Source organism: Zootoca vivipara, chromosome 6, assembly GCF_965207765.1.
Source record: "Zootoca vivipara chromosome 6, rZooViv2.hap1.1, whole genome shotgun sequence".
Classification (NCBI taxonomy): Eukaryota; Metazoa; Chordata; class Lepidosauria; order Squamata; family Lacertidae; genus Zootoca; species Zootoca vivipara.
Window position 1 is genome coordinate 17,271,240 of NC_142589.1, and position 21,291 is coordinate 17,292,530.

The window sequence follows — 21,291 nt, forward strand, 5'->3', positions numbered from 1 at the left end:
GGTGAGCTCCCTTTGCTGTGTCCCAGCTTCTGCTAACCTAGCAGTTCAAAAGCATACCAGTGCAAGTAGATAAATGGGTACCATTGCGGTGGGAAGATAAATGGCATTTCCGTGCACTCTGGCTTCCGTCACGGTGTTCCGTTGTGGCAGAAGTGGTTTAGTCATGCTGGCCACATGACCCGGAAAGCTGTCTGTGGACAAATGCCAGCTCCCTCTGCCTGAAGCGAGATGAGCACCACACCCCATAGTCTCCTTTGACTGGACTTAACCATCCAGGGGTCTTTTACCTTTAGCCTTTTACCTAGGTTTTTATATTTCCTTAGTTTTATTTGTTTAATTGCACATATTTTAAACCACTCTGGTGAAGAGCAGTTTAAAATTAAATCAAATAAACAGCAACATTTATGGTGAAACAGAGCACTAAACAGCTTGCTTTAAACAGGAGTTTTTTCAAAAAGCCTTAAAAGTTAGAACAGGCGTAGGCAAACTCGGCCCTCCAGATGTTTTGGGACTAAAACTCCCATCATCCCTAGCTAACAGGACCAGTGGTCAGAGATGATGGGAATTGTAGTCTCAAAACATATGGAGGGCCAAGTTTGCCTATGCATGAGCTGGAAGGAAGCCTAATAGATCTCCTCTGGAAGGGCATTCCAGAGTTTGGGCACTACCACTGAAAAGGCACCATCCCTTCTGAGTTCTTTGGTAATGGATTTTGAAGGTTATGTTTAGAGTTTGGGAATGTTCATATCAGAGAAGTGGTATTTGAGGTAAACTGTTCCTAGACTGTTTAGCACAGGGTAAAACAGGTAAACAATGGAGCTGGTACATTACTGGAGTTATATGATCTAATTCAGGCATCCCCAAACTGCAGCCCTCCAGATGTTTTGGCCTACAACTCCCATGATCCCTAGTTAACAGGACCAGTGGTCGGGGAAGATGGGAATTGTAGTCCAAAAACATCTGGAGGGCTGAAGTTTGGGGATGCCTGATCTAATTGCTGAGCAGTTCTTTCCAGGCAGCCTAGTCTTCTGTCTCCACCACATGACTTTTGTATCATACAGCCATCAGAGGAAAAAGCAACTGCACCTAGGCATCCCTCGATTGTTCGATGATACAGCTCCATCTAAGAGCTGCTGCCATGTATATGAAACTAAATTATCTCTTATTTGTGTGAAACTAATTATCTTTTGTAAGCTACCTTGGGAGGGCATTGCCCTGAAGAGCAACATATAAGTACTAAAAATATACAATCAAAACTGAACAGGACTGCTGAGTTTCACTCTTTCTCCCAATAGTTCAACCCTCCTTTTATCAACCAATGCCTCTAGAAGCCAAAAGGTCATTCCACCAGGGAAATTGCCATTTCTAGCCTTCATTGTAGGTTTGTCAGTAGAGGAGCTGTGCAAAGCTTCCATGTAGTCTACACCATCTATGTTTCTGAAACACTGTTGTCTAGAACCTCCCAAGGGTGCAACATTTTCCTCCCAGGTATGTCAGCTCACTAATCTAACATATATAGGAAACTGCAGAAAGGTCACAAAGAAGACTGATAGGTTACTTATCTGTCAGTGATGTTCTTCGAGTGGTCACCTCTGTGGTCACACAACATTTCCATTGTGTGTGTTGCCCTGTGCACCAGGAAAGTTGCAGTCACTGAGAAGGAATGTGCACACCCCATGCCTTCACTGGGATTTCCCTTTGGGGGAATAGAGGAGGCAATGCCTGCTTCCTGACTAAAGCGCTAAAATGCTGTTTTGAAGCACAGGTCTTGCATAGCAGTACAAAGTGCTACTCACTTTAAATACAAGCAACAGTGCTGCTGATGAGACCTCTGTGAGCAAGCTGATACTGGAGAAGAATGATTCACACTCACCTAAGACAAGTGTTGAAAATGAGAGGATATTTTTATTTATTTAAGTATGATTGAGGAGGAGCAGTATTTAGCAATTTTTATGGTATGTTAAGCTGCCAGTGTTTGTTTTTTTCAAAAGGCTATGTGGTGTCTTACCTGCTTGCCTCTCCTTATAGGAGCTCAAGCCAGTTATTGATGGAATGGATGGAATTAAAATCTCTCAGGGGCTTGGTCTACAGGACTTTGATCTAATCAGAGTTATTGGACGAGGAAGCTATGCCAAAGTTCTATTAGTGCGGTTAAAAAAAAATGATCAAATTTATGCGATGAAAGTAGTGAAGAAAGAATTAGTCCACGATGATGAGGTAAGAGCTTAATTCAGCACATTACATGAAATCACAGAAGCATAGCAAAGAGAATTAATTATAGGTGGGGAATGTATGGTTGATTTGATCATAAATTTCATCCCTCCTCAGCTGATGAACACTTAACAACTGTTGCCATTTTGGTTAGACACAGTAGGCAAGATGACTTTGGGGCAAAATCTATGGGAGATCTATTATCATATCACCCTTAAAAAAACCAAAATCCTTCATCCACAGAATTTGCATGTGGCAATTTATTTGTTAAATGTATTTACTGCTTTTCATCGAAGGATCACAGGGCAGTTTACAATATGTATTTTAATGTATTTTTAATTTTTGGGGAAACCCAGCCAGATGGGCGGGGTACAAATAATAAATTATTATCATCATCATCATCATCATCATCATCATCATCATCATCATCATTATTCATAGCTGCCAAGTTTTCCCTTTTCTCGTGAGGAAGCCTATTCAGCATAAGGGAATTTCCCTTAAAAAAAGGGAGAACTTGGCATTATTATTATACAGTTGATGTTGGCAGAGAGGGTATTGCATTGCATGTCGTTTGGCCCTTTGTTGTCTCTGAAGGTGAGCAGACCTAGGCTCAGCCAATTACGAAAGGCTGTTGGTAATCCCTTGTATACTCCTGAGCTTCTAGGGAATATGCTGGCAAAGCAGTACCAAGCAGGATTGAACTCTCCACTCACCAGCTCATGAGCAGAAGATTCAATCCTCCTCTCTGCAGGGGTCTGCTTCTCCAGCATGAAACAGGACTCAGTCTTTTGAACCCTATCCACCAGCTGATATTTCCCAGTGATGTTATCTGATTGACAGGTGGACTTGGTTTGGGGAAAATGGCCCTGCTGGCCAAGTTATACCCCCTGGCAGGCTGAGACCGGCCCACAGGCCAGAGGTTCCCCACCTGTGATTTAAATGCACAGTTTTTTCTACTGATGAGAAATGGATATAACCCCATCTGCACAGAAACAGTCACTAGTTAATTTTATTTGTATGTCATCTTGTCTCCCAATAAAGACAGATGTCAGCAAAAAAGCAAAACCTTTCCATAGCCGAAACCATCCTCGAGGCAACTTACAACATGCAAAATACCATGTAAATTACAAACAAAGCAAACATCATAAACAATAAAAAACATCAAAAAGTACTCAATGAACCAAACAGTTTCCACACAAATAATATCAAATATAAAGATACAAAACATTCATATCAATAACAGCTACAGAAAATTCCAATAATAGCAACCCCCCCCCAAAAAAAACCCACTTAAAAATACCTGAGTCCAAGAGTCTGTTCAACAGCCTCAGCTTCTGCAGCTGAAGTCAATCAAGGCCAGGTAGAAAAGGGCCTGCAAGGCAGGGAGCAGGTCTTCCAGGACTCACAACCAAGATGTGTATTTTTAAAAAACACAGATAACTTAAATCAGGATTTGGTCAAAGTTATATGAAAGGGAGCACCCCCAAGTTCATTTTAACCAGAGTTAACTATTATATAGAATGATTCATTCAAGGGTAAGGTGTGTGAGGATGAAAGAGAATGTTTTTTCTCTTTCTCATACACTTACCCGAACCTTAATTTTCTGATTTTTAGTGCTTCTGGAACTTTAATATTTTGCACATACAGGCAGGAAAATGTTGAATGGGTCAGGACATCAGTTTAAAGCAAATGCTTTAGTAGTGATATAAATGTGTGCAAGAATAATATAAATGTGTTTGACTTGATGTTGTCTGCAGCCTGTTGTATAGCTGTCATTGTAATGATCAAATTTGTTTCAGGATATTGATTGGGTGCAGACAGAAAAACATGTGTTTGAACAGGCATCCAGTAATCCGTTTTTAGTCGGCTTGCATTCCTGCTTTCAAACGACAAGTCGGTAAGTGAGCAAATCCTTATCTTTTTTCAAAATTTAAGACAACTACTTTCAAGAACCTTGAAGGACACGGCAATCTGCATATCTGTGCTAGAGCTTTGCTACCAGAGTGAATTGAAGTGAGACTTATATGCTGTACAGTGGAACCTCGAGTTGCGGACGTAATGCATCCCGGAGGCATGTCTGCAACTTGAAGCATTTGCATCCAGAAGCCCCGCGTCTGCATGCGCGTTCCGGTACTTCCGGGTACCTTGCCCATCAGGGAGGGATTGGGCGTATCCCCCCCCGGGACACAACTTGAAAAGACATAACGTGAAGCAGACGCAAATGAGGTATGGCTGTAGTCTTCTTGACTCCAGGAGAGTGAATGGCTGCCATTGATTATTTGGCCCTTGTTGCCATTCTTGCTCAAAGTTTACATCTAACATGTCTGAAATGTACTTTTCTGTGTTGTTGTTATTAAATTTATATACCACCCTTCATTCAAAGATCACATGGCAATTTGCAACATAAAAACACAAAAGACATGATGTACTTGGAAAAAGCAATAAGTCTTTTCAGGAATTATTCTAGTGCTTGGGGGTCCTCATTGCTCTGTGTCCTGGTTCATTGCACCAGACAGCAGGGTTCTGTTGGTTTAACAGAGCTGACTTAGACAATAACATGCTTTATCAAACACACATGAGCAAAGCATGCATAACATTAGACAATTTGGCATAGGGAGTGTCCTTGTTAAGATACCAGGATGGAAGAACAGAAATGAAAAAAGTGAAATAAAAAAGCAAATGACAAGATAAGCTATTAAAGTGTGGTGTAGTGGTTAAGAGCAGTGGACTTGTAATCTGGTGAACCGGGTTCGAGTCCCTGCTCCTCCACATGCAGCTGCTGGGTGACCTTGGGCTAGTCACACTTCTCTGAAGTCTCTCAGCCCCACTCACCTCACAGAGTGTTTGTTGTGGGGGAGGAAGGGAAAGGAGAATGTTAGCCGCTTTGAGACTCCTTAGGGTAGTGATAAAGCGGGATATCAAATCGAAACTCTTCTTCTTCTTGTAGAAGGGAGGGAATTTTATAAAATAAATAAGAAACTTGAGGTGTAGTGGGCCATTAATAGCTGTACAGTAAACACTGCTTTATATGTCAATATGTCAACAGAAGTCTCTTAAACGGTTTACAAATCCCAGCGAAAAATCAATATCTATATTAAAATGTAGACACTGTGTGCGCGGAGGTAACACCCTTGCACCATAACCGCTGAACCGAATTGCATCAAATCAGGGCAAAGCGTACCTTGCCCATCAGGGAGGGATTGGGCGTATCCCCCCCCCCAAAAAACCCCACACCTTTCACACCTAAAATAATGATTAAACACAAAAAGTAGTGCCCTGCAGAAGGTCTGAAGACTCCAGCAGCATCCAATAGAAAGGCAGATTGTGCGCTGTCACCAGCAAAAGCTCTGAAGGGCGGTGCCAAATAATGATGTCATCAACTGAGCAACTGAAACCACCAAGGTGGCCATTACCAGTGTGGTGCAGTGGTTAAGAGCAGTAGACTCATAATCTGGGGAACTTTGTCTCCACTCCTCCACATGCAGCTGCTGGGTGACCTTGGGCTAGTCACACTTCTCTGAAGTCTCTCAGCCCCACCCACCTCACAGAGTGTTTGTTGTGGGGGAGGAAGGGAAAGGAGAATGCTAGCCGCTTTGAGACTCCTTCGGGTAGTGATAAAGCGGGATGTCAAATCCAAACTCTTCTTCTTCTTCTTACCACACAACCCACAGAGTCAGGCCGGGGCCAAGGAATGGAGATACAGGGCGGAGGCTTTGGCTCGCATTTACATACTAGCCCAAGCCAAGGCCGACAGACTAGGCCTTGCCTCTACTTTAAAGCCTACAAACCAGGTCTCGGCTCTACTTTACAGACTACGCCTCGGCTCTACTTTACAACCTACAGACTAGGCCTCGGCTCCACTTTACAGACTAGGTCTCAGCTCTACAGCCTACAAACTAGGCCTCTACTCTACTTTAAATACTATCCCGAGTGGAGCCCTGGGTGGGGGTGGGGGGAGGAGGGGCCCGAATAGGTCATGGGCTGACTTAGGGTGGGGGGAGCCACAGGGTGGGGGAAGGGGGGATGGTATACCTCATGGGTCGCTACAGGGTGGGAGTAATCACAGGGATGAGACACAAGGGGGGGCCACATAGTCCAGGGGGGAATGGACACATCCTCCCCCTTTCCTGGGAAACAAGGACCCTGAGAGAAGCACAGCAAACAATCATAAGAAAACAAAAATAATTAAAACAACAAATCCAAGGACAAAGATCATACATCCGGAAAAACATATTACATCAAAACACTAACCAAAAACAAGTTATGCAACCATCTTCATTCAAAACACAAATGACATCAATTCTCCCCCCCCCCAATAAAATCCCCACAGCAACGCGTGGCCAGGTCAGCTAGTGAGAAATAAAATGCAAATTCCTCATTCAAAAATGAACAATGCTACTTTGGTTTAATGATGCTTTTACATTTGAAGGGAAATGGTGTGTGCAAGTAGTAGTGGAGGCTGGAAAGTGTGTTTGCGTATGACTGAGAGTGCGTGCAATAATATATCTGTCTGAAGATAGTGCAGGATACTGTCATCTACCAATCCTCATTGTGATCTGTCCAAAGAGAGGGAGGGAGAGAGCGCAAGGGTTGTCATCGGAGTGAATCCAAAAGAAGATAGAGCAGGCATGCATCAGTCACAGAAGAATTTACTGGGCAGGGAGCGATAGATGGGGGGATGCAGAGACAGGCACTAAAAGCTGGGAGTTCAAAGAGTCAGTCATGCTCAGTGCATGCCAGCAAAACTGCTCTCCTGAAAGCACACTGAGTTCTAGCCTTCAAGATCATTTGTGGTCTTAGGGCAGATCCACACCATACATTTAAAATGAGAGGCATTTCACATATCTCTGTAAAACAAGAAAATGTTTAATAATAATAATCTTCCAAAAAAGAAGAAGCATATCCAATGCACATTTAAAGAACATGGCTCTCCACAAAGTATCCTGGGAACTCTTCTTTCCCCCTCACAGAGCTACAAGTCCCGACACCCTTAACAAAACTGCAGTTCCTAGTATTATGCGGGGGAGAATTCATTTGCTTTAAATGTGTGTTGGATGTGCTTTAAACATAAGGTGTAGATATGCCCTTAGAAAGGTAAGAAGTAACAGAAGATCAGATGGAAATGGTGTGGTAGAAACTAGCTACATGATTCCTCTGTTGACCCCAAATGAAGATTTTAAGATGCAGTGTGCATATTTAACATGCTTTTGAACAGGATATGAACAGGATATAAATTTGGATGATTAAAAGGCCCTTCTTAATTAATCCTCATCTAGAACGCGCCTTGGCATTTGTGTGAGTTTTTATTCATTAATAGTGCTTTCTATCCTTTAATTGGATGGCATCTTTATGTGTAGCACAGCTTGAAAAACAGTTTTGGGTTCTTTTGGGAACACACTTAATAAACTCTTAGCTGCTGTCAAAGTACTAATGGATTTTTTCTTGTCTGCATAAACTGAAATACTACTTCAGGTTTTTTATAACTTCAGCTTTTAATAGTCACACAAAACTTATTGTCAGGTTCAGGGGTTGAGACTCATTCCAGGAGACTTTGCAGTGGTGTCCAAACTTTTTTTCAAAGAGGGCCAGATTTGATGAAGTGAACGGCTGAAAGGGCTGACCAAAGTTGTTGAGGGTTTTTTTAAAGGATTTTACCCCAGGAAATAAACTGCCACAGGGGCCGGATTAAACTGAAACGAACTTTGGACATGCCTGCTTTAGGGAATCTGAGATATTCTTGGACATTCTGGGGGATTTTCCAGTTCGTATGCCTGGCACTTCTATTGATGCCCTGGTCTCATTGTAGAATAGTTTCCTTGTGATCATAGTGTATTGATGGTGTTCTTTGTGATGCCCGTTTTCGTTTACAAATAAACAATGTGAGCAGAGGAGAGAAGGCAGGCAACCAAAAAGGCTAGTCTTCAAAGATCAGCCACCCAAGAACTCACCTGCTTGAAGCTGGCTGTTAAAAGAGAACTGCAAGGATGTGCTTATTGCCAGCTAGCTGCAAAATGTAGCCTCATTTCTTTGGCCATAATTAAACCGCAAAGCTGTTTCAGTTCCTGTCCCTCCCTGCCCAGGTTTGATACAGATCCCAGCTATCGTAGACCCCTAATAAATCACCTTCAGTGATCAAATGATACTAAAGCTGAAAGGTAAAGGGCCATTTTGCTTAACCGCATAGCATATTTACAGCAATATTTTAAAAGCTTTCATCGGTTGCCATGGTTGTAGAAGTACTTGATAGGGTATTGTCTTGAGAATATGTGGAAGTTCTGTGTGGCTGTCTAGACAGAGATTGTGCTCATATTGGATGTACAGGGCATAACAAAAATATAATTCACAGCTGGCCGTGTTCACAGTATTACAGATGGATCTCACTATTTTTTTGGCCTACACAAATCTGGAGTCCCTAAGACGGTTGGATGGTGCCTTATATGTCTCCTTTCGACAACTCCTGCAGCCAAGCTGGTCCCAAATGTATTGCTCTGCTTTCCTTCAGCAAGGCTGAGAGGGGGATCTGGTTGTCTGAGCACTGAATTCTGACTTTCAGTGCTCTAAAAATTTATTGAGCAGGATAAAATAATTGTAATGTCCTGTGGCTTAAATTTCAATAACACCTCCCCCCCCAAAAAAAACCCAATTGAGGACACCATACCCAACTTAAAATAAAAGAAAGTCGACCACCTGCCTCTCCAGATGTGAAAGTCTGAATGTCACGTTCTGAAGGCAGTGTGTGAATGTGTCCATGAAAATGAAGCATTTTGGAGTGGATTGGTTTGGGATTTGTCCCATTTCTACTTGTACACTGATTACAAAAGATGGCAATGAGATTTTACACGAGAACAAGTACAGCCCACCCTTCTGAGAGGAGAGGCCAGGCCATCATTCATTCGTTTGTTTATTTACTTCTGTAAATGTATATCCTGCCCTTCCTCCTAAAGGCATATCAAGGTGGCTAACAGATATATATTTCTGACAATGCAGAAATACCAATAAAAGCTTTCAAAACAACCAAAGTAAAATAGCAAAATCAGTGGAAAGATTCTTAAACTCCAAAGTCTTGGCACAATAATGAAAGCCCAGAAGGATATGCTCTCTCATCAAGATCAAACCATCCTACCTGCCTTTCTCAGTTTTCCTATCTTCCATACTTTCTGGACTTAAAAATGGTATCCTGTCCCCAGGTCTAGATTTATTGATCATAAATACCGTAATGTAAGGGACACCTATTCCATATGCCATCAACATTGCAAGCTGAAGTCTTGATGTGGCCCAAAATAAAATGAATGTATTCCTATATATGTTGCTTTTTATGCCATAATATGTCTTAAACAGGAGACAATGTTTTTCAATAGTAAGACACTAAATAGACTAACAACATACTGTTGGAGTGTGTTCCACAAAAGTGAAATAAGAGGGTTGGTGAACCGCTAATTGTCTTCTGTAATTAGGATGTTACATGACTGCTTAATGCTGATTGGCTTGTGTGGGCAATTTCCTCAAGCCAGATAATCAGAACTTGCATGTTATACTTTCAGGTTGTTTCTTGTTATAGAGTACGTGAATGGGGGCGACCTCATGTTTCATATGCAACGGCAAAGAAAACTCCCCGAAGAACATGCAAGGTATTTTAAGTGGCAGCTAAAAATGCATTGTTCTCTTTTTGCAGGTGCCAACAACTTTTTTAAATCAGCTTAGTTCCACTGAAGTTGTTAATGCCTTCAGCAATGTATGGGTTGCCTTAAAGTGTTTTACGTAGCAAGCAAAACGTTGATATCCCAACTCTAGAGTCTGGGTGCAATCCCTTGGCTCCTACTACCTGGAGTTCTTTTCTGCTGAACTTCTGTGAGATTTCTTATGCTCTCTTGTTTCCTGTTTGTTATCTTGCCCTTTATTCTTTCTAAATGTGGCAAGATTGGTGCCACAAGCACATATGGAACCAATTTTGCTGTGGAGGCTGATCCATTAGGACAAATGAGCCACTGCCCCACCAAGCTTATTCTGCCCTCAGTCAGCCCCAGCCTGCTTGCCTTTTGCCCTGGAAGAGCTCAGCAGGCTGAAGGAGGATGGGGACAAAACTAGAATTAGTTTGGGCAGGGTACACCTTTATCAGCACAACCAGACGCCTTCATCTGCCCCAGCTGCAACAAAACATCTCTCTCCTGTATTGGTCTCTGTAGCTACAGCAGGCACTGTAACTCCAGTGGTTTGACTCCACCCCCAAAGGGGTACTCCTCCATTGTCTCCTGAGACAGACAGATGCCAACATGTCACTGGCTCTGGCTTCACCTGCGGCTCGGGCTCACTGCCTACCACCCAACAATTCTCAATGGGTGACAGCCACCACTGATACAAGAGTTATCAAAAGAGCATGGCATCCTTTTGGGGGTTTGATTTAAAGTGAGGTACTGCTTTAAACACTTAGCATGTGAGCTTCTAAATCAAAACAAGATTAGTGTAGATGCTACTCACATTCAGACTGGGGAGTGTATTTTTTAAAAAAATGCATTTTATTAACACTGCTCTTAAAAGTCACTCTTTCATTTAAGGTTCTATGCTGCTGAAATCTGTATTGCTCTCAACTTCCTACATGAGAGGGGCATAATATACAGAGATTTAAAATTAGACAATGTTCTCCTGGATGCAGAGGGTCATATCAAGTTAACAGACTACGGTATGTGCAAGGTAAGTTTACTCTTCAAGCCTTTGGGCTTTTTTCATAGTGTGTTTTTTTTAAAGCAGAATTGATTATACTGGGAGTAATTTGAGAAATGTTCTCACACTTTCCCCCCCATTGAAGTACCGGTAACTATCAGGCACGTTACTGGTCTTTGTAAAAGACTTTTCCTGTGTCTTTGTACTTCCTTCTAGCCGCAGTGCAGTTCCACTTCTGGGAAGGGTGCATACATAGGCCAGTCCCAGCCTTTCCCACAGCCCCTTAGAAGCATGAGGTACTCCTTATTATTTCCTGCTGTACCTCTATCAAGCAACACACCTTCCCTCAATTTGCTCTATTTAGGGTGCCTCCATAGCGCATCAGGAAGCCACTGTGTAGATGTTCTCCCATCTCTTAGCATGAGAATGGAAGGCAAAAGAAAAATTAGCCAAAAAAACTGAAGGTAAACAAGAACTGTGCATGGTGTAGATAAAATGGAGAAGTTTCTCACACACATAATACTAGAACTCAGGATCATCTATTGACACTGATTAGTAGAAGATTATGGATAGATAGAAAATAGTAGTACATCACGTAGTGCATAATGCGCTAGTGGAAAATACAAACTTCTAGTTTAGAAGACTTTAAAAGGGATTAGAGGAGATGTCTACCAATGGCTACTAGTTGTGATGGCTGTATGGAACTGCCATTCACCTGCATGGAATTCTGTGCACTCACCTATTGCTACCAGGCTAGTGCTTAAATAACAATGCTATATAAATAAATTCAACAGCTTCAGTTGCATTAAGTGGTATGTGTGAAATGCTTTTACTTACTTTGCCAAACCTTTATTAGGTGTTACAAGTATAGGCCATCATAAAAAAAATCATAAAATATCCATATATAAGGTTTTAAAATAGGTACAAATAAACAGCCATGTAAAATATATAATGTGTGAAATGCTGAATATTTCAGGTTTTGTGGAGGAGTCCTGGGAGTGTGGCATCTCCTGCTCCTGACTAAAAGGAAATTTCGGAAGGTCATGTTTCTTTTGTACATAAACTGTTGTATTTTATTTCTGCAGGAAGGTTTGGGCCCTGGTGACACTACAAGCACTTTCTGTGGAACACCAAATTACATTGCACCAGAGATTCTACGAGGAGAAGAGTATGGTGAGTTGTTACGTAGAATGTGTATAATGGTTTAATTGCTGCAAGTCATTAAAGTTCTAATTTCAAGAAGCTATTGATGTGCTGCTTATTTACGTGTAAGTCTTTCCCCTAATAACTAGATGCCAGGGTAATAGCAGGATTTGTATGTTACTTACTTTTTTGTGTGAAGGAAAACGTTGAGTTCTTTTTAAAAAGTGCATTGTGCAGAAGAATTGTAAGACCGACTCAGTACTCTGTACCTGGAGACCAGGTAGCAAATCTCAAATGGAGTTTTTTTTTAAAAAAAAAAAGTTTGCCAGCACCTTCTGTGATTCAAGATGTGATGGCGCATAAGAGGCTCGCTCTGTGGTGGCCCTCTGGTGTGGAATGATTTTGCTCCATCGTTGTACACTTTTCAATTATTGATAAAGACACAACTGTTTTGTGATAAAAGCACTAAGCTAACAAAGAGCAAAATTTACAGCAGCACAGAACAGCAATGCATGCCAAGTGATGTTTTCCCTGCTGCTGCATTGCTGTTCTGCGCTGCTGTAACTTTTGCTCTTTGTTAGTTTTGTGAGTTTATTTTATGATTTTAATACAATATATTAATGTAGCGCTGTATCCAATTTTAATCATACTCAGGGTAAACCCATAGAAGGTAATGTACATGACTAACTGAAATCCATTAATTTCAGTGCTCTGAGTAGGACTAACTTTGGATACAACACATATATTTGGTGAAGGGCAGAATGTAAGTATAAATAACAAAGGCAATATTAGCTCTCTTGCTGTTTTCGTTTGGCTTTATATTCACAGAGGGCACAAAGTGCTCAGTGATTTGTAAATCACACAAAAGACAAATAAGGATATGAAATGATGCTTGAATGTATGTGCTGCTTGAACGTATGCATCTCAAATATTTTTACAGGGTTCAGTGTGGATTGGTGGGCACTTGGTGTCCTAATGTTTGAAATGATGGCAGGAAGATCTCCCTTTGATATTATTACAGACAATCCAGATATGAACACTGAAGATTACCTCTTCCAAGGTATTGCTGTTTAATTTTGTATGTGTGTATTTCTAGGATTTATATCACATGCTGAAAGTCAGTAGCTCTCCAGGATCTTGTACATCACCAACTACCTGAACCATGGTTGCTTCTTGGGAGGCTTCCTCAACCTTGGGCCTTCAGATGTTTTTGACCTACAATTCCCATGATCCATAGCTAGCAGACCAGTGGTCAGGGATGATGAGAATTGTAGTCTCAAAACATCTGGAGGGCCGAGGTTGAGGAAGCCTGTTCTTGGGCATTCTGGGACAATATAATGAAATAGCATTTTCAGTTTTATAAGTGGCCTGAATGAGCTAGTGGGATTTGCCAGTCAGGACAATTTAATAATTCTGCGTACTTACTAATTAGAGGGGTTTATCTACTGTTGTCCATTTCTATGGAACATCTGTTTAGAACTTGATCTTCTCTTAAAGTGCTCCCCAAATCCCCTCACCAATAGAGGACACCCCTTCCCCAAGTTCTCTGGTAAAGGAGGGGAACTGTCTGTCTGGATTTGCAGAACGCATAAATGGTGCCACATTTGCAAAGTCTTTGCTGAAACTTAAACAATCCAGGCTTCTGTCATACAGAGAACTTGTGAAATGGTAATGACTACTTGCAAATCCCCATCCCACACCTCCACAAATCCCCAAATCCCCACACCTCCACAAACTGAAAGGTTGATGAGGCAAAGGACTTGTGCCATTTCTTGCCTTCTAGAAAGCCCTACAAGAGGTGAAACAATATTCTGTCTCATCCATAATCCTCTGGTACATGTAGAGAAGATGGAGAAGAGCTTATTTTAATCCGCTTTTTTCATACCATGCATGAAGTTATACACCTTGATCATGCCCACGCTTACTTTTTTTTTAGAAAACCAGAAAGCTCCAAATGTTGCAACATACCTTCATGGGGAAGTTGTTTCAGCCTCTTAATTGTTTTAGTTGTCCTTTCCTGAACCTTTTCAATCTTTACAATATCATTTCTGAGGTGTGCCAACTAGAACTGTACACAGGTGTAGTTGTACCATGTTTTGTATAACAGCATTATGAAACTGGCAGTTTTATTTTCAATCCCTAATGATCCTTGACATGGAATTCACCTTTTTCACAGCTGCTGCACCCTGGGCCAACAAATATACTTTGTCTTTGTTAACAAATATACTTTGTCTCTAAATTTCACAAAACAGAATCACAAACTTTCAAAACCATGCCCACTTACTGTAATCTTCTATTTGCTCCACTCCAATTTCTGCTTTCCTGTTAGAGGCAAGCTTTCCTCTCAGTGCTGAATAATCTGCTCATTCCTGGACTGTTTAGCAAGAATTATGGTACGTCTCTCTTTTTTTAATTTAAAAATATCCTTTTAACAGTTATCCTTGAAAAACCAATCCGAATTCCAAGATTCCTTTCTGTGAAGGCATCCCATGTCCTGAAAGGATTTTTAAATAAGGTAAATTCTGCACACCTGATCTTTTGTTCTGTTCTTGTTTGCTCAAAACCACTTATTTGACTGATTTCTCTGCTTCCTCTATTAGCCCCGGAACAGCCATTCTTCTCTGGTTGGCATGGAATATATCCACGTGATGAGTTGTGTTCAATAATTTGCTTAAGGCAAGTTGAACTGTTGGAGTTCTCTCTTTTCCTTAGTCTTCTCCTTCAGTTCAGCCCTTGCCTTTGCCTGAAGCAGATGTTGTCATCCTCTCCCTCCCTTTCAGCTTTCTCCTCAGGTTACTGTGAACTTCATCTTCCATCTTTTCCTGTATTTCACTGCTTCCTTTTCTTCAACCCCTTTCCCCTGTTTGTTCAGCTCCATAAAAAGAAGCAGCAGCATTCCTTGTACTGGCCTTTTCTTCTTTCTCACTGGGAGTTTCTGAGCCACTTTTGAAAGGCAGCCCCATGTAGAGTGTGTTACAGTAATACAAATGGCATGTAAAAAGGTAAAGGGACCCCTGACCATTAGGCCCAGTCGTGACCGACTCTGGGGTTGCGGCACTCATCTTGCGTTATTTGCCGACGGAGCCGGCGTACAGCTTCCAGGTCATGTGACCAGCATGACAAAGCCGCTTCTGGCGAACCAGAGCAGCACACAGAAACGCTGTTTACCTTCCCGCTGTAGCGGTACCTATTTATCTACTTGCACTTTGACGTGCTTTCGAACTGCTAGGTTAGCAGAAGCTGGGATCGAGCAATGGGAGCTCACCCCGTTGCAGGGATTCAAACCGCCAACCTTCTGATCGGCAAGCCCTAGGCTCAGTGGTTTAACCCACCGCGCCATCCGCGTCCAAATCAGACTGTGGCCAAATCAGACACCTCAAGGAAAGGGCGCAGCTGGTGCACTAGCTTTAACTGTGCAAATGCACTCCTGGCCACCGCAGAGACCTGGTGACACCAAACCCCAACACTCTGGGCAAGTGTCTTCATGTAAATATTAAATAGCATGGGGAACAGAACAGAACCCTGAGGGACCTTGGAGGCCAATGGCCAAGGCAACAAACAGAATTATCCTAGCACTACCTTCTGAGTACAGCTATCCATGAATGAACGGAGCCACAGAGCTTTATCAAAGTTGTCTGAATCTCACAGATTTATTACTGATGCCACTCTTGACATGGTGCTGTTCATTGGCCATTCTTTTTCTGCCAGTGCGAAGACTAGAAGAATAAGCTGGCCTTTGTTTCCACTTCAAGGCAAACCTTTTTTTTTTTTTTGCATAGGAAGAACTAATAGACCTTTTGTTAATTTTAAAAGCCTTTTTCCTCCTCTCATCCTCAAAGACTTTCCTATCGCTCCAGGGATTACAGATCCAACAAACTGATCTGGACCAGAATCCAGTTCTCAAGGCACAAGCCATTTTCTTGCTTCAAGACCAGCAACATCAGCCAGTCCAAGTCAGGCAAATGACTTCTGATGCCCAGATTTTTATTCAGATGGCTGTCTCTTCTCTTCTTACATCACTCTTTTAACTCTTTAGTTTTGTCTGTTTTTTACACTCGAAAAGACTTGAAGCTTCCCTCCCACTGGTGGCCAGTCATGTTCTCCATTGTAATTTGGGGGTTTTACTGTTCAGCCTGCGCTCTCTCTCAGAGTCTGACCTTTTGTAGCTTGGCTATGGACATAACTGGAAGTTGATCTATCTCCATCCAACAGTTCAGCTAGTCACATGCCCTTGCCTTAAACAAATCATAGAACGCAACCCATCACATAGCTGTATCCCTACGCCAACCTAGAAGGTTCATTCATGGTAAGTGACCAGTGTGTCTTTCCCTTTCATAATTATAATTGTTTTGAACATTTTAAATGCTGTTGTTCTTTAACAGGAAGCTGTTTTTAGTGTCACAATTATGGACATTGTGTGAATGGATATGATTTTCTCCAAATTTCACAAAGTAGAATCCTAAATAAAACGAGAGTTGTAAAATATAATGTCTAAAATTACTGAGCAGGTCTTATAAGCCCTTATCAGTAAGTATGCAATTCAGTAAGCAGTTGGATATGGGGTGTGACCCAAAGCCTGCTTTTCTAGGTAATTCTGGCAGTTTTCTTTGAAAATAGGTGATAAAATAAGATCAAAAATATCTTAATCTTAAATGGTGCCTATAAGAGCTTCTCTCCCAATACAAATAACAGCTTTGGAAGGGTGGATTTCATAAGAACTGCAGCCTGTCTGTGTTGGGGGAATAAACTCCTCTCACTATGGCCCCAATGCTGAGTGGGCCCTCTAGTGCAGATGTAGGGAACCTGTGGCCCTCCAGATGTTAATGAACTACAACTCCCATCAGCCCCTGCAGGCATGACCAATGGCCAGAGATAATAGGAGTTGTAGTTCAGCAACATCTGGAGGGCCAAATGTTTTCTTCACCTGCTCTAGTGGTTGCTAGTTGTGATTTTTTTAATACTAATTATATTTCACATCAGTTGTAGTTTGGCCCTACATTTTTGTGCTTCTTGTACTTAGCTGTTGTTTATAACATGGACAAAATTAATTTTGTTCTTGCCTCTAGGATCCCAAAGAGAGGCTTGGCTGCCAACCACAAACTGGATTTTCTGATATCAAGTCTCACACATTCTTTCGCAGCATAGACTGGGATCTGGTAAAGTTCAATTTCATATGTAACCCGTTGTGGTGGTTCTTAGTTTAAAGTATTGATGCAAGCCACTATCACACTTAGCAAGCACTCTGTCAAAAATCCACAAGAACAAACAAAAATCTACAAGACACAAGGCAGGGTGCAGACAAAAATGTATTGCAAACTTTAGAAGGAGCTGTTTATAATGTTCTGACAGCTACTGGAATAGTTAAACTTAACTTGATATCAACAGATGGACTCTAGGCTCTAGGATACCAAACGTAATGCTAGCTGTTGGAATATCTTAGCAAAAATTAATTCCAGGTGGGTAGCACAAATTTATTATGGTATAAGCTTTCATTGGCTTGAGTCCACTTCATCAGGTACACTGCAAATACAGCAGAAGCAGCATTTGGGTGAGAGATGGCTTGTAATGGGAACCAATTTAGAACAGAGGAAACAGGCTTCACCATATCCAGCAGGTGTTTTTCCCAGGACATAGTTTCTATATAGGCCTGCAGCAAACCTGGCCTGTTTTCCTAGCTTCCCCACGATGAAGAGGACCAGAGATGTGCATTATGAAAAAGAACAAACCCAAAGGGTTCTTAAGGTTGTGTCTCTTTACCCCCCATTTCAGCTGGAAAAGAAGCAGGCAACCCCTCCATTTCAGCCTCAGATCACAGACGATTATGGTCTGGATAACTTTGATACCCAGTTCACCAGCGAACCTGTGCAGCTAACTCCAGATGATGAGTATGTTCTAATGTTGTTAAGCATGCTTTATAAGAAATGTATATTATGCATTTAGATTTTATCAGATCTGATTTTGTGTGGACTGAATAGCTACTAAACCTGGTTATGCTCCTCATCAAAATATAAGTGGTAGAGAGTGGAAATGTAAACCACTATTATTAGCCGTATCCTTGTTATTAATATTTTTGTGTGTGTAGTCATGGCTGCTCGCTAAACACAGTAAATTGAACTGACTGACTCAGCTGAATGACAGTATGGCCAATAGTCGGGGATGGTGGGAGTTTTAGTCCAACAGTACTGTATCTGGAGGGCAAAGGATGAGCCACCCCTAGGTTAAAGAAACTGAGTGGGGTGGTGTTTATCCTATTGCTTTATGCATTGGAGGGGGTTGGATTAGATGACCCTCGGGGGCCTTTCCAACTATACAGTTTTATGGTGTGTCCTTTTCTAGGAAGGATAAGCACCAGTTCCCCCTGCTACAGAAGTTCTAGAGACTTCTGTAGTATCTCTGCACAAGTGCAGATCCCATCTGTATGGCTGCACTGATGACCATTCAGAGGTAGAATTGTGTGTCTTACAAAACACCAAAATGGTTGCAAACAAGAGATAATTGTGTATGTGTATTTGTCTGTTCCATTTTCAGAGATGTAATAAAAAGAATAGACCAGTCGGAGTTCGAAGGATTTGAATATATTAATCCATTGTTGCTGCAAACTGAGGAAACAGTATGAGAGAATGGCATCGACACAGAGGACAAATAATGTGAATGAACTTTGACATTTAATCCTTAACAACAGTATATGCATGCAAGGCTGGGGTAAACTGTAAGGTTTTGAGTGGAGACCAATGATGATAATTGCTGCTGAAAAATCAAAAAAACATGATTTTGGTAGGTGTCTTCCTCTATTTTTTTTGGAAAAAAAGAAGTTTGGGGCACTGACAGAGCTGGCTTCACAAAGAAATCTGCATTTCGTGCCTGCTTCATCAAGGATCAATAGTTGTTTGCATCCTTGGAAGAGAGATTCCAAGCCACTTTCAAAGCTGCACGCTTCTGATGGACATTTTCATCCAAATGAGCTACTAGAACAGTGTAACATCCTGAAGAATAAAATTGTTAGTGGTGTTGAAGCTTACTTTAGATGCCTTTTTTCACAAGTGGTACCTATCTTAAATGTCTGTTTTATATACATATATATATATATGTATTACATATATATATATATAATATGAAATAAAAGGAGTTGTGTTTTATTAGCAATTAAAACAAGTTTGGGTACAGTATTAAGTGCCTAAATGGATAAACTGCATAAAAATATTCCATATTTGGTACACTTGATAAACCCTGGTAAGTTCTGGTTAAAGAAAAAAGTAGTATTTTACACATGGAACATAATAACTAACAGCTGCTATCTAACATTAACTTATATCTTCATAGAACTTTTAGACGGGACTTGGATCTCAGCAATAACAATTCCAAATTAGAATTTATCAATTGAAATATCTAGATTATGTTTAATGTGGGAGAAAACAAAATTTACCAAAATCTCATTAGAAAATTTAAATTTGCACATGGTGGATTTCTGAAAATACTTGAGCAGTGCCTACAATGTCTTGTGTTGTATACTAGATTTTTGAATAATATTTTTATCAATGCAATATTCAAAAGGAACAATGGAAGTGTAATAGATCATAGCCTTAAAGTTTTAAAGAAATAAATTATAGGATATCCATCAACATATTGCATTTTTTTCTGATAAAGCACACCTCCTACTTAAAACTATCTGCTTTGAAATGTTCAGCATCTTGTCACTGACTAAGCTCTACAGGAGGATGTTTGGTAAACACAACACTCAAAGCAGTAATATAGTGATGGAGAAAATGAACAGATGTATAAATATTGTATGATTATAATATAAAATATGTCCATATTTCCTCTTTTGAAAATGGAGGATGTTGCATCAGGTTAATTGTCTGTCAGCTTTGGGAATAAAAACGTATCCATTCGTTTGAGGACAAACAAGGGCACGTTGCTGTCTAAAACCATTCAGAATTATTGGTCTCTATGAGAGATAACAAGACACCGTATTTCTTTTTTTTTAGTAGATTTTCGTTGTAACTCCATTGAGTAGCTTGCAGTTCTGGGGAAGAAAATTCTTCAGGAAGGAGAGAAACCCTGTGTGCCATGATATCTCACCCAATTCGGTATAAAATGCAAGACGCCTTGCAACCGTTTTCACATTACTTTTATTGTATAGGTTTCTCAGGGGACAGCATTACATTAGGTGCTGAACATGACATCTCAGTTGCATTCAAGTCCATGAGGTGCTAGGATAAGACTGCCAAATCATGGTATTGAAAAATCTTTCAAAAACCATCAGTTAAGACTATATTTTGTATGCCCCTTACCTTGACCACTGAATTAACGCACATCTGTGATAATTCAACTTTATTAGTCCCATCCAGAGTTGTTGAAAGTTGCTCTCTGAACTATCTTTTTTGTATTAAGCAACATATGTTCTAACCAGCACTAAGTAATTCGGTTAGATGTACTTTCCTCAAATGCTTGGGGTTTAGATAACCAAGTCACCTAGATAAGAGAGAGTCTTTCTTGATTTCTTTTTAATTGAATCATGAAAAAGATTTGAATGCCATTTTTCTTCTTCTTCTTCTCCTCGGTGAACCCTGACTGGTCTGTGTCTGTATCTTGGATTCTCAGTGTTCCCTGAATGTTTTGTGTCTCTGTATCTTGGATTTACAACTGAGCAGCTGGTTTTGCATGGTGATGTGACCTACGGATGCTGTCTGGTTCTGGGGCTAGGCAAAACATGAAGGGTTCTTTGCCCTGAACTTCTGTGATATCAGAACATTAGAGTACGGCGAGTACACACACTTGCTCAAGACAAAAACAAATCCTTGATTTATTTACAATTGAAGGCAATTTACAATGTTGCTGTGTTGCCAAATAAGTTGCTGGTTACAAGTCAGTTGCTTGTGTGCAAGTGTATGACTAATGTTCTGTTCATGATGAAGGGGAAATTTTTTATATAAAGTACTTGTTTTATAAACTAAAGAACAAATGAAGGATGTAATTAAATGTGTGGTTTAAAAAAATCCTAATATATTGCAAATGGATCTGGTAATGATATAATTGTCTTAGTATGTAAATGAAATGTAAATGAAAACACTCTAGCTAATTTAATGATTGTAAAACAGTAAATATGTTCTTGTAGTTTTGTATAATTAACTAGTTGAGATCTTTGGCCAGTTTTATTTGTGCAAAAGATGGTATACTAACCCATAAACAGCTAAGATCATTTATATTCTTGCACATCTATTAAAGACTTTAATGAAAAAGTTTAGACTAATTGTTTCACTAAGCAGGCATTTCCAATAT

General features: G+C 40.7%; 1 protein-coding gene across 2 annotated transcripts in view; it reads left to right on the plus strand.

The window, feature by feature from the left end:
• PRKCZ (protein kinase C zeta) overlaps positions 1-21,251 on the plus strand; it is a 95,956-nt gene extending 74,705 nt beyond the window's left edge. For both annotated transcript variants that reach the window (XM_035116948.3, XM_035116949.3), the window contains exons 10-19: positions 2,029-2,217; positions 4,011-4,108; positions 9,753-9,839; positions 10,764-10,899; positions 11,955-12,042; positions 12,953-13,072; positions 14,448-14,527; positions 17,079-17,168; positions 17,782-17,897; positions 18,541-21,251. In XM_035116948.3, the coding sequence (XP_034972839.1) occupies positions 2,029-2,217; positions 4,011-4,108; positions 9,753-9,839; positions 10,764-10,899; positions 11,955-12,042; positions 12,953-13,072; positions 14,448-14,527; positions 17,079-17,168; positions 17,782-17,897; positions 18,541-18,628 (1,092 nt within the window). In that variant the 3' untranslated portion in view covers positions 18,629-21,251. The remainder of the gene's footprint in view (positions 1-2,028; positions 2,218-4,010; positions 4,109-9,752; positions 9,840-10,763; positions 10,900-11,954; positions 12,043-12,952; positions 13,073-14,447; positions 14,528-17,078; positions 17,169-17,781; positions 17,898-18,540) is intronic.
• Positions 21,252-21,291: the final 40 nt, after the last annotated feature.